At 46.3% G+C, this 12,933-nt stretch overlaps 1 protein-coding gene across 3 annotated transcripts in view; it reads right to left on the bottom strand.

Annotated features, from left to right (window-relative positions):
- Nucleotides 1-12,933, bottom strand: part of Klf3 (Kruppel like factor 3) — a 30,907-nt gene that overhangs the window by 14,427 nt on the left and 3,547 nt on the right. Inside the window, exons 1-2 of one of the 3 annotated variants that reach the window (XM_028765258.1) lie at nucleotides 7,503-7,663; nucleotides 3,473-3,568 (exon numbers count right to left, since the gene is read on the bottom strand). In XM_028765258.1, the coding sequence (XP_028621091.1) occupies nucleotides 3,473-3,529 (57 nt within the window). In that variant the 5' untranslated portion in view covers nucleotides 3,530-3,568; nucleotides 7,503-7,663. Of the gene's footprint in view, nucleotides 1-3,472; nucleotides 3,569-7,457; nucleotides 7,481-7,502; nucleotides 7,664-12,933 lie in introns of those variants that run through there. The other 2 variants (XM_028765257.1, XM_028765256.1) reach the window with 2 other exon arrangements.

Genomic DNA, 12,933 nt, shown 5'->3' with positions numbered 1-12,933 from the left:
CAATGGCTGGCACCCATCTGGCAGGCATGGTGTAAAACCTGATGCATATCAGGTGTGACTTGTGACATAAATCCCACTAAGCTGCTTCTCTCAGGTCTAGATCACTCCTGTCTTCTAAGTACACAGGTGTGGCTGAGCAGGTCCCAAATACACACCAGAAGCAAATGTTGGATCAAAAAATTCTCCGGGTATTGACAGGCATGGACGGACCCCACAACATCCTCCACCATGTCTTCAGCAATATAGCTGTCCAAAGACTCAGACAGAGGTCTACCAGCTCCACCTCAGCCCTTCTCTTTTCTTCTGTTGAAACAAGCACCGAATGTCCGCACCTCTGCTGTGTGTGTACTCGTGCTAACTGCTGCTTGTCACCAGAACACGAGGCAAGAGCTCCATACATTCTCAATGAATGTCTGGGGTGAATTAACCTGCTTTCTGCAGGTCTTCAATCCTGGCAAGGCTGGGGTAATGCCAATATTTTTGATTCCTGAAGACATGGGGATTGGGTGGGGAGAGGGGAGATGGGACACTCCCCTAGAGGTCCCACTATTACTTTATAAAGTGAGAGACTTTCCAGTTTTGTATTTTATTAGGAACGGCTTTGAAGAATTCTCTTCATGAGACAGTAAGTGGGTGGGACAACTGACAGGAACAGGAAGTCTCTGCTGCTGCTGAACTTGAAAACAAGGGGCATCTGTGACAGGCTACTTAGTAGTCCTCAGACCACAGGTGGGGCTGTGTGCACAGGAAGGCGGAAGGCGTGGCACGTTCATAAACACTTGCTCTGGGCTCGGCAAATGCTCTGAGGCAAACAGAAGGCTTTCTGTCCACCTGGCCCAGGAAAACCACCAAGGGTTCTGTTGGGACAGAGCAGGGGAAATGACTGGTTTTAAGTACTTTTCAAAGTACAGGGAGTCTGCTAGGTGACAAAAGTTACCAGAAAGAAAGAAAAAAAAAAGAAGAAAAAAGAGAATTTAGAGAAAGATTAAAAAGTAATTTTGGGTTTTTTTCCCCCCCTTAAATTTATTTTCTTTCAGGTTGCCTGAATCTGAAAGAACCCTAGTTTTCAAACTTTTCCCTAAAGCCTTTCAATTACTTGCATAGACCTTAACATGGTTTATATTTCAGTAAAAGAATGGTGTTTCTTCACTTTTTCTAAACTATGACCAAAAAATACCAAATAATGAGGTTGCATTGGCTAGGATTTTCTTTTAAAAAGAAAAAGTTGGTAGTGGGGACCGACAAGAGACATACATACCGACAGACACAACAACCTTGTCATGTTTGTGTTGGGATTAAAAAAAAAATTCTTGAGGCTGGACAGATGACTCAGTGTTAAGAGCACTGGTTGATTTTGCAGAAGACCCAGGTTTGGTTCCCAGCACCCACACGGCAGCTAGCCACTGTCTGCGAATCCAGTTCCAGGGGACCCAATGCTCTTTTCTGGCCTCCTCAAACACTGCATGCATTGACACATATACATGCATGCAATTCTAGCACACAGAAGGCTGAGGCAGGAGGACAGTGGGATACACAGCAAGGCTCTGTCTCAAAGGAAACAAAAACAAACTTACAGATGTCCTATGCTGCTGTTAACATGGGCTTTCTGATTCCTCCAGTCCTTCCTATCAAGGTGAGGGAGATGAAATTTGAAGACCTGACAGCATAAACGGAAGGTCCTTTTACTCCCTGGACAGTAAGGTCTAAAGCTAACTTTTGGAGCAAGAATGAAATGCTGTGTCATGTGACCACCAGCACACGGAGAAAAATAAATTACTACAAAAATACTCTTACATATTTCAACTTTATGTGTGTGTAGTTTTTTTTGTTTCGGTTTTGTTTTTTGTTTTGTTTTTTTATTGGTCAACGTGACACGTGATTAGGGCAGCTGGGAAGAGGGACTTCAGCTGAGAAACAATTGTCTCTCTTAGTCTGGTCTATAGGCAAGTCTCTGGGGCATTTTCTCGACTAGTGATTGATGTGAGAGGAATCACCCTTGGGCCAGTGGTTCTCAGTTATGTTAGAGTTAGCTCTTGAGCAAGCCAGCAAGCAGAGCTCCTCCAAGGTCCCCGCCTCAGGCTCCGGCCTTGATTTTCTCACTGACAGAATGTGACCTGGAGCTATAAGCTGAAATAAACCATTTCCTCCACACCTTGCTTTTTGGTCGCTGTGTTAATCACAGCGGTGGAAGCAAACTGACACAAAAGACAAGTTACAGCCTTAGTCCAGTGTCCCCAACCTTCCTAAAGCTGCAACCCTTTAATCCAGGTCCTCATGCTGTGGTGACTCCCAACCGTAACGTTATTTTGTTGCTACTTCATAACTGTAATTTTTACTGTTCTGTAATGTATGTAATTGTAATGTAAATATCTGATCTATAGGATAGCTGATACTCAACCTCCCCAAAGGGATCCAGACCCAAAGGTTGCAAATCACTGCCTTAGAAGAAAAGGCTATTTTTTTAACGAATATAATTTTTATTGTTCAACTATTACACTTCGACACACGATAACTGCATTACTATTTATATCTAGCTCCTGTGCTAGAATGTAAATGTTATTTCCTTAAAGATGTTCTCATTGACTTTCTGTTGCAGACAATATAGTAAACACATCATCAGCTTAGTAATATCCATGGTAACTGAGTTCCAAGCACCTTGGAGTGACCCTGTCTGTGTCCTGTGTTAAGTATTTCTGGCAGGAACTTCCACAGCCAGTGCATAAGGATGATCTAATTTTGCAAGCGTGTCATTCCCAACCTTCAGATACACATCCAGGCCAAGATTTTTTTCCCCTTGTGAATATTTTCCGAACCCATGGAAGAAAAGAGCAGGGCAGACTGGGAGGGCTGCCTCGTTAGTCAGTGTCTATAAACCACAGCCTCATGTCTAAACTGCTCCTGCTTTAAAAGTCGGGCACCTCCTTGTCACCTGTGCCTCATCACCGTGACCCTAGGACCAGACCTATAGAAACATCTGGACCAAGTCTTAGTCCCCCGGTGTCTGAGTAGCGAGTGCTATGGCCTGGCTCATTAGACTGGCCGCCTGAGCACTAAGGCTTAGAAAGAGATCGTAGAAGCAATTCCCACCCAGCCACACACTCTTCCAAGTGAAATACGATCTGGTCTCACTGCCAAGTCCCCTCTCTGGCTGGCTTCTCTTCAAGCCATCTCTCCCAGAGCCGCAGCCCCATATGGCCTCTGTCAATGTTTTCTGTCTTCCTCTTTAAAAAAAAAAAAATCATTTTGTTCTCAATGTGTTTTACACATACATTTGTGAACTTACTTTTTGCGAACAGATTGGCCTATGGTTGACCCTATCTAGGGATGTGGGGATAGTGACACCTCGTTTATTACTGGGGGCTTTGAGAAACACTACCTGTCAAATGCCCTGTCAAACAAGAAGCACTTTAGGAAACAAACACGACACATAATGTTATCAGTCAAGAGAGTTGATCAGTTTAGGGAAGCTTACCACCGAGACAGGGTCCATGGCCTCTTGCTTGACAGGGACTGGGTCAAACATGAGCATTCTTTTAGTTTTGCCTTCTAGGGTGTTCTGATGTCTGGCCTAGAAAACAAAACAACATGCCTGGTCTTAATTCTGAGGTCACATAAGCTAAGAAAAAGAAAACATCCCTTCACCTCTTAGCTTCTCTCACTTCGTCTTCTCTCTCACTTCCCATATCTACTATGAAGAGATGATGAAGAGACAAAGATGCCCTTTTGCATAATTAAAACCAGGCCTCCCAGGCAGGACTCAATGAAAGTGGCATTTCTAATACAGTCACACAAACCCTGACATTTCTGGAACAATATGTACAGCCTCTTCTGCCAGGAAACCTTGCATGGCATCGCTGGACAGCTCAGCAGATCCACCCCATCCCCATGCTCGTCAGAAGAAAACATTGAGGGAGAAACCCAGAAGCAACCACCCCTGACGCCGGTTCAAACCCTCCAAACCCTGTGTAAGTGGATATGCAGAGTACACACTGTGCAGTACCTCTACAGTCACTTAATTCTTTATTGATGGACTGACTCAAAGCATCAAACCACACTGCTCTGTGACAAGATCAGTTTAAATTGTCACCTTTGGCCGGGTGTGGTGGTACACGCCTTTTACACCAGCACTCTTGGGAGGCAAGGCAGGTGGGTCTCTGTGAGTTTGAGGCCAGCCTGGTCTACAAAGTAAGTTGAGGACAGTCATGGCTACACAGAGAAACCTTGTTTCAAAACAAAACAAAACGTGTCACCTTTCATTAGAAATGAGGGCTAATGAGATAGCACAGCAGGGAAATGTGTCTGCTGCTAAGCCTGACTACCACAGTTACCACAGTGCAAAGCAAGTTGCCCCCTATTTTGTGCACGCACACACACACACACACAAATAAAACAATTAAAACATTACTGGACCCTTATGTTTCCGACAGTTTCCAAACTGTTCACTACTAGAAATAGCACTACAGTCTGTACTTGTATCCTACACAGTTTAATTTTTCTGACAAATTCTCTAAAGGATAATTCTTTGCTTTCATGTTGATGGTCTCCACGGGATACACCAATTTTCTTTGAGTTACCGAATTTACATTTCTTTGAGAAAAGTCCACCTGGATCTAGAGACACACCCTCGCCCACAACACTGTTTTCTGGACATGTTTCCTATATTAGCTTGCTGGCACTCTAGCGAAGGCAATGCCTACCTTGAGCTTGTCCTGCTCTAATTACAAATCTGCTGCACAGAACCACTGACCAGCTGCAACACAGACTTCATGCAATGGCAGAGCCTTACCATCCCAGCTTGGTTTACAAGCTTAGCACTCTGATTCAGGGCAGGTTCTTTACAAGTCCCTCTGGTTCGAGCGGCTAAATGAGCAAGTTTCCCCTGAGAAAGTGGCACACGGGTAAATTCAAACACTAGGAAGACTGAGAGAAGAGGCTGCGGAGATGGCTCAGTGGTTAAGAATACAAAACTGCTCTCACTTCAGAGTGGCTCACAATCAATCACCTGTAACCTCAGCCCTAGGGGACCCATGGGCTCCCTGGGCACTTGCATTGACCTGCACAGAGCCACACAGACACATACTTTCAAATAAAAATAAAATCTTTAAAAGAAGTTCCGGGCTTGAGAGCCTTTGCATCTCCTACCTCAGTATGGAGACTGCAGAGTCCGAGTCTGTTTACTTTACACACATGTGTTGTAGCAATTACGTTAAGACGTTCACATACAAGCATGAATGTGGTACCAGGTGGCTTTTGTCCTTCAGCATGTCAATGGAACCTCTTTGACTTTCCTGGTAACATGTAAATTCTACCCACCAACACAAGGCTCTGACTTCACAATTAACAGTCCTATACCTTAGGACGTATAATAATCTGAAAATACAATGTGACACCAGGCTGCTCAACTCCATGGTGCCATTACCCTCTTAGGTATCCCAGCAAAAGACAAAATGACAGCAACAAACAAACAAACAAAAAACCAAAACCAACCAAACAAAAAAAAACCAAAAGCCTGGGTGATCTTAGTAGGAAGAAAGGAAACCTGTTGTGTCTTGGCATCTAATAACTGGTCCTAACTGAGCAACTACACACACAGGTAGGGGCTCTAAGATCTGTCCGTGCCCCACCCTGAGAGAAGAAAGGTGGATCTCCTGGTATCTTTAGAGACCATAGAGCTAGCTGACAGGTGTTCTGCTTCCATTGATAAGGTCAGACAGTTTAGCAGCTTCCCCCCAGCATCTTAGTCTTTTAAATGGTGTTGACTCGGAACCTATCCTACAAGATGCTTATCTTAGCTCTCATTCCCAGGTGTGGAAGGAAGGAGACCCGAGGCTTCGAAGCCTCAGACGACAGCCTAACCCAGCCCCGAGGAGGCAGTACTTCTCACAGGAAGGATGGGGACCACACTCCTTTCTCAAGTTACAAGATCCTTTTCCCTCTGAATTACTCATCTCAACAGATGTGCAGCTTTTGGATTTGTGGCACGTACTGCATACACACCGGGACTACATTTATTGGTTTCAAACCCCAGAGCAATATATAAAGCAAGATAAGTGATGCCTGGAACCCCACCCCCACCCCCAACTGTTAATAAAAGCTTCTAGGGGAAGCCAGGTGAAGTGGTATATGCGTGGATCTCAGCACTCAGGATAAAGCGGATACAAGAGGATGTCTCAAGTTCAAGGCCATTCTGGGCTCACAACGGAGTTGGAAGCAGGGGCTGGCTTCGAATACCTGTGTGATGATGTTTACGTTCATTAAGTTAAAAGTTTAGTCATAATAGGGAAAGACATAGAACGGACAGCAAGAAAACGGAGCACACCAACACATATCAGACGGCCTGTTCAAAATAGCTGCAGCAGTTCCCGGAATGGGTTATCCTAGCCACTGCTTCAGGCTTTCTACAAGTCTTTGAACTTGCCACACTGATAGCAATTCTAAAGAGAACCAGTAGGTGGCGCACGAAAACAGGCTTTGAGGCCTTAAGACGCTGACAGATTGGAGCGTACCAGCCTCGGGGTCTTTAAAACCCTGCGGCTTTTAACCAAGCTGAGGCATCGTATTAACCACTTTATGTAGGCACTGCAGAGACAAGAAAGCCTCAAATGTGGTTGTTTCTTTACATCGTAATTCTGTTTAGCTAAACACTCTCAATCTGAATTAAGCAATGACAGGGGGGAAAAACGGCATGTCATGGGGCAAAACGTTATTTTTGTTTTTAGAAGTTACTGAGGTGCTTTAAAAAAAAAACAATATAGGAAAATCACTTTTCCCCCAACCGGGTCATTTTGTGGGGAAGAGCTTGTAAAAGCGAATTTTCACTTAAAAGTGCCATCCCTTCGGGAGCCCTCCCCTCTTCTACTTTTGACTGCAGATTATCAAACCAAGGGTCAGGTTTCTGTCAGTATGTAATTGTAGAATTATATACTAGAAGCCTAGAGAATCATTCAGGTGACTTCTAGAAATGATACAGTTCCCGCAGTCTGTGAGGACTCAGGGTTCAATCGCGCGAGGGTGAATGCAGTCGCGAGTTCTCAGATTGTTGAGGACAAAGCAAGACTTGCCTGACTTCTCTTCCCGGCCTGACCCCTAAGGCTTTCCCCAAATACCTGCTTCCCTACAACCCAACAAGCAACAATCAGTGAATACCTTTTTCACTCCCAAGCGTTCGAATTTTCAAAAGAGGAAGTAAGTTTGTTACTGGTCCCCACCCTCACTCTCCAAAGGAACTGACAGGGTAAAGATCTGAGCTCAATGTGTATCTTGGCCAGAAGGGCAAGCACCACCGTCCCTGGAGCTGAACTTCCTTTCTCGAGAAAACTTTTCTTTACATTTCCTTAGCAAACTCTCTGAGTGCTCCCAGTGACTAGTACTACAGGAAGCACCATGCAATGGCCTGGCCAGAAACGCAGAGGGGCAGGCACCCTAAGCAAGGCTTGCTGAGCGGTGCTGGCACCTACCTTGGAAGGGTGTCCAGTTTTCACACTACCCAAGGACTCACCCACCTCGCTCTTCCACTGTTGACCTGAACAGAATTCCACTGGGTATTTCCGAATCTTTGCCTCTCAACAATTATTTCTGCATTAGCGTGCTTTGTAAAAGGGAGTTCATTATTTGGTTTCAGATGGGATGCAATGACCCAGGGAGCCAGCGATCCACCCTCCCCTCTCTGTGAACAAGCCACCCAATTTTACTTTTCTGCCTCCACCCATCGGCTCCACCCCATGGAGAGTTGCCAGGGCGAGTCCAACTTGTCCAAACAGGACATAGCTTCAGATAAGATTCTGCCCACACCCTGTACTTCGGAAAGACCAAGTGAAGCAATTGATCTTACATGTAAATAAGGACAGGTGGAAAGGCAGCCGTGGAGTACGATCCCTCCAGCTTTCCACATCAGCCTCCGCCCCCTACCCCCCCCCCCATCCCCCGAGCGGGCTAGGGCTGCTGAGACCCAAACTTGTATTACTCTTTAGGCCAACTCTGATGTTCAAGGGCACCTGGTTAGTACTTGGGTTACAATTTGTTTTCCTCCTTTATGCTCGCTGACAATTCTGTGTTTTAGTTTTAAGGGCAAGCCACCCGAGATCAATTGAAAACTACCCACAATGTCTTAATCCTGCTGTGTACACAGCTCAAAAGGCCTCGCCTAAGCCCTGACGGTTCTCCTCTGTGAGGCGTTATATAATCAAATCCAGAAAGGCTGCGTGAGGCCACGGGGCCTCTCATCTGCCTGGCTCACTAGTGCCCTCCCTATCACTGGAGACCCACCTCACTCCACCCTGCTGGGCCTCCACCCACGGGGCCCCACCCTGCAGGGAGTGGGAAGGCTGGGAGGGACCTGACTGGCTCCAGGCTGCAGCCAGTTCCTGGAAATTCCACCCTGAACCAAGGGTGGCTGGAACCTTAAAAATAACCAAAGAACTGTCAGGGTGGTGTAGTTCCCAGTGCCTGGAGTCTCAGTGAACTTTACCTCGGAAGACTGCACCGTCCATCCAAAACTGTGCAAGGGGACGGTGCCCTCCCCTTCAAGAGTAAACACAAACCAGAAAGCACTTTGCAACCTTGGCTGGGCAACATGGCTCCAGTCCAGCCCAACCCTCCTCCTCCTCCCTCCAGTCCCTGCTCTAAGAGGTTGCCCCTCCTTAACTCCCATTTGCCTTATTTTCTCGTCTTTCACCATGGAAACCTAAGGTCATCTGTGAAGTCTGCCCCACCCCTTTTCTCTCCATTTCCACCACAGCCACAAGGGCCGGGTCCTCAGCCCTCCCGCTGGAGTTTGGGGTGGGGGTGGGGGTGGGGGAGGGGGAAGGAACGCAGCCCAGCCCCCTTTGCCAGCAGTCCCTTCCTCATCTGGTCCCTCCTCCAAGGGAGCCTGGGGCTGCCAGGGTGAGGTTAGCTGTGTGTGCCTGTCACCGGCTTCCAACCCAGCCCAGGCTCCCCAAGCGGCCCTGACTCCCCCTCCCCAAGCCAATGCTTTTGTTCATTTTTGGCCCTGATGCTGGGCAACAGTGTGGTATGCCCCCTCCCCTTCCGGCTTATCTAAATCCTCCTAATTCTTCAAAGACCTGCTAAAGGCTCTCCCCACCCTATGTGGCCAGCTGACTGAGCCCCACTACATCCAGGTTGGCCTCCTCTTACCTCGCCAAGCTAGAAGGGTGTGTCTTCTACCCCTACCAATGGGGTCCAGGCAGATCCCTTCCCTGACACCTTAGAAGGCTCTCTTACTCCACAAGGGATACTGAAAACAAAGTTGTTTCTATGCTAGGCCCAAGGAAGTAACAACAAAGCAAGCAACCCCTCACCACCAATAATAACTAATTATAAGTGACCAAGCCTTGAGAAGGACTTCCGCAGTCGTCTCCTCCTGAACACACTTGAAATGTTCCTAAACAGGTTCCAAGGGGGAGGGCGGGCCCAGCCCTACAGGAAATAAGTGATCCGAACTTCCTTTAAAAAGTTACTGCCCCTAACCTTAGCCTGGCTTAGACAGTCTCTGGAGTCCTTCCAACTATCATCTTCAAACATTTTTCTTCCCTTACCGACTCATAGAGGCCTTTTAAATAAGCCCAGCATCAAGGGCTCTGAAACCCTACAAGAGGACAGTAAGAGGGGAGGGGACAGGAGCCAGCTGTAGTTGATGGGCTTTTCTTGTTTCCTAATGATGATACTTCTGCCTAGTGTGGGGGCACATGCTGGTATCCCCAGTTCTCAGAAGGGATATGCAGGCCTGCTACAACTCCTGGGCTAGCCTGGGCTACACAGAGAGACCTTGCCTCAAAACCAACAGAGATCATACTTTTGTTGACCAGTGAAAACAAAGGCCACGGGATGTGTCTGGCTGGCTGGTCACCACCACCTTCATGACAAATGTCCTGTTCTCTACTCATCTGTGTCATTTCATGCCTTGAGTGGGAACTGCCTTCTCATTTCACAATGAAAACACTCGAAGGGCGGGGCCTAACAGCTTGCCAAATTCACACAGCTGGAGAGCCTGGATTCGAACCCAAGTTCACCATCTGACTTCAAGGCTGAGGACTTGGCACATCATTCAACTTAGAGAAAGGACTACACTCTAAGGGGGTCTTCTGTGAAAAGAATTGTCCCTTTGGGGGAAACGGAACTCAGTGATACATCTTATAGTAGCCAACAGGGGTGATCTTTAGCCTGCCCCTTCTTTCCGAGCCTATCTGGACACAAGATCAAAAGCTACATTCTGAAGGCTCCCAATTAGGTTATTATATTCTTGCTAGCCAATGCACCTGCAATTGGTCCATAAAACCGCTGAGAAAAAATTGGCAGCTTTTACCCAAGTAAATACGGATATCCTCCCAGTAACTGTACAAAGGCGGTGGGGTCAGGTCTTCGCCCCCATTTTAGAAATGAGGAAACAGAGGGACTCTTCCACACTCCTGGAGCCGCAGCCAAGAACCAGAGTGTGCCTGCTGGCAGACCAGAGCTTTTCTGTGCTGCACACCCTGGGTGGAGGGAGCCATTTTTGGGTGGAATCACCTCACCCTGGGGTCACTCCCCAACCCAGAGGGTGTGGTGTGCACACTGGTCCATGGTAAGCTGTAAGCAGTGCCACGGGGAGGTTCCAAGAGCAATTAAAATTTCAAAATGCCTTTCCAGGTTAGATCACTCACTGCAGTGCCTCTCTCCTGTGGCATAACTCAGAACGATTGCACATATCGTGAGATTACCACTAATGACTAGGTGCTCAATAAATACCTGGGAGATGAACAAACGTATGGATGTCAAACTACACTTCTCGTGTTAGGATAAACATGAAGGGCAAGAACCCAGGATGAGCATGGGTCGGAGGCCAGTGAAGCCAGCATGTCTGAAACACAAAATGTGAATGAACCCTTGAAGGGGTGCAGGGAAGCTAAAGTGCAATGTTTGGAGAAGCGGAACAGGAAACTGATCTTCTAATCAAAGTATTCGGGAGTGCAACGCTTTGAAGGTTCCAGGGTATAAAGTACAAGCATAGGTAAAGAGTAGATGGCAGTGATTAGACTCCAACAGTATGCAGTTCTTGGAAAAGAATGGCAGAGGCCACGGAGACAAACCTAGGCCGCTCTCCAGGGTAGAAGCAGACTTCGACCATCTTCCATTCCCTCTATCCTGTCCAGATTGGGCTAAACTCCTTGGATGGGGCTTGACTCCAGCTCTTGCAATGGTCCCTAAACCTTCCAAGACCGAACTAGCATAAGTCCCAGACTAGGCTGAACTCGAGATTTTTCTCCTGAGAGGGAGAAAGCTAGACTGGGGGTGTGGGTGGGTTTGAACTGAATGCGCAGGCGCAGATGGCCAGGAACCTGCCGCTTGTCAGTTGTTGCTCCATCTTCGCGCCACCCCTCCTTAACAATTAGCTGGGGAAATGATAATGTATTCAGCCTGCCAAACACAATGGAAATGAGTTTCAAAAACCTCAAGGAACCAGTTTTGCCAGAGAACTTTACTGAAAACCCGCAGAACAAGACACAGGACAGTTTCGTTAATTAGCGCCCTGAAGACGGTCACAGTCCACATTCCGTGTGCACACAGTTGAGAAGCATATATACTTTTTCTCTTTTTGCTTTAGAAGAAAACATCTCTAGTCCTGATTCACAAAGTATCTACAGTGCCGCGTTTCCCTACTAACTTTCAAGGAAGGAGTGTTTGGGGTGGGGTGGGGTGGGGGAGCAGGGCTACCTCCTTTAGACAATACTCTCTCTTATCAGGGCAGACTCTGTCTGGTTTCCTGTCTCCGAGCTCTGGCATGACTGTCTAAGATGAGAAGCAGGCTCTGGACAGCCGGAGCCTGAAACATTGTAGACCATCCTGCTCCTCTCCCAGCTCACTCTGAGGAACTGAAGAGAAAATACCTCTCAGCAAACCAGGTGGTAACTGCTCTAAGATTCTAGGGATTCTTTCCCCACAACAGCTAGGATCAGTGCTAACTAGCCACTTCAGAAACTAGCCACTTCAGAAACAAGTCCAATTTGTGTGTGTGTGTGTGTGTGAGCGCGCACACATGTATACATACATACATACATACATATATATGTACACATACATATACATATACATATATATATATATGAATGAAAGACCAAGTGGGTGTAAAACCACCATTTGGTGAGAACCCAGACACAATGAAGTTAAATTAGGCATGATGAGTTATATTAAGATATGAAACTACTGTTCCCATGTCTAATAAATAAAGCAACTACCAAATAATATAACTTCCCTAACAATTTAATACAGCGTTTAAAAGCTTGCAACACTCCTGACAGAGTAGACTAGACCCTAATCAAACCTATTAGCCACCTCCCTGTCCCCACCCAAGCAGAAAGAATGATCTGGAGTGAACCTCATCAAGACTGTCTACCCAATCTAGTTGGGTTGTTGCTAACTTTAACTTTGTATTTCAATTTAAATAATTTATGAACTTCAGCTTAAAGGTCTCTTGTTCTCAGTGCAGCTTAATATTTCAAGTTGCTTTGTTCTAAGGGAGAAAGGTAAAAAAGAAAAAGAAACTAAATCAAACCACTACTGGGGATTTCTAAGACCCCTATGATTTTTTTTTCAAGGAAAGCATCACTAGCCTACTGTTTGATCCTATTAACTTTCATAGATGAGGCCGTTAAAATATTTATTTCACTTCATATCATTTTATATCTTCCTTCTGTAACTATTAGCAGGATGAGATGCTTAAAGCAACTAGCTATTCTCAATACTGGCAGCTCGGGGCTGGTTTGTGTTCAGTCATCTCTTGAGTAAGTCCATCTCAAACACTATACATCATCCCTTTAGGTCTTAAAGAAAATCCCCAAGTAAGTTTGAAAAAGACACATAAAAGTCCCCACCCCCAACTCTTTCTTTTAAAGAAAAAGTTTCTCAAGAGCAGAGAGAGAGAGAGAGAGAGAGAGAGAGAGAGAGAGAGAGAGAGAG

This window comes from Grammomys surdaster, unplaced genomic scaffold (genome assembly GCF_004785775.1).
Source record: "Grammomys surdaster isolate TR1022 unplaced genomic scaffold, NIH_TR_1.0 150, whole genome shotgun sequence".
Taxonomy (NCBI): Eukaryota; Metazoa; Chordata; class Mammalia; order Rodentia; family Muridae; genus Grammomys; species Grammomys surdaster.
This window is presented reverse-complemented; position numbering and strand designations above follow the sequence as displayed.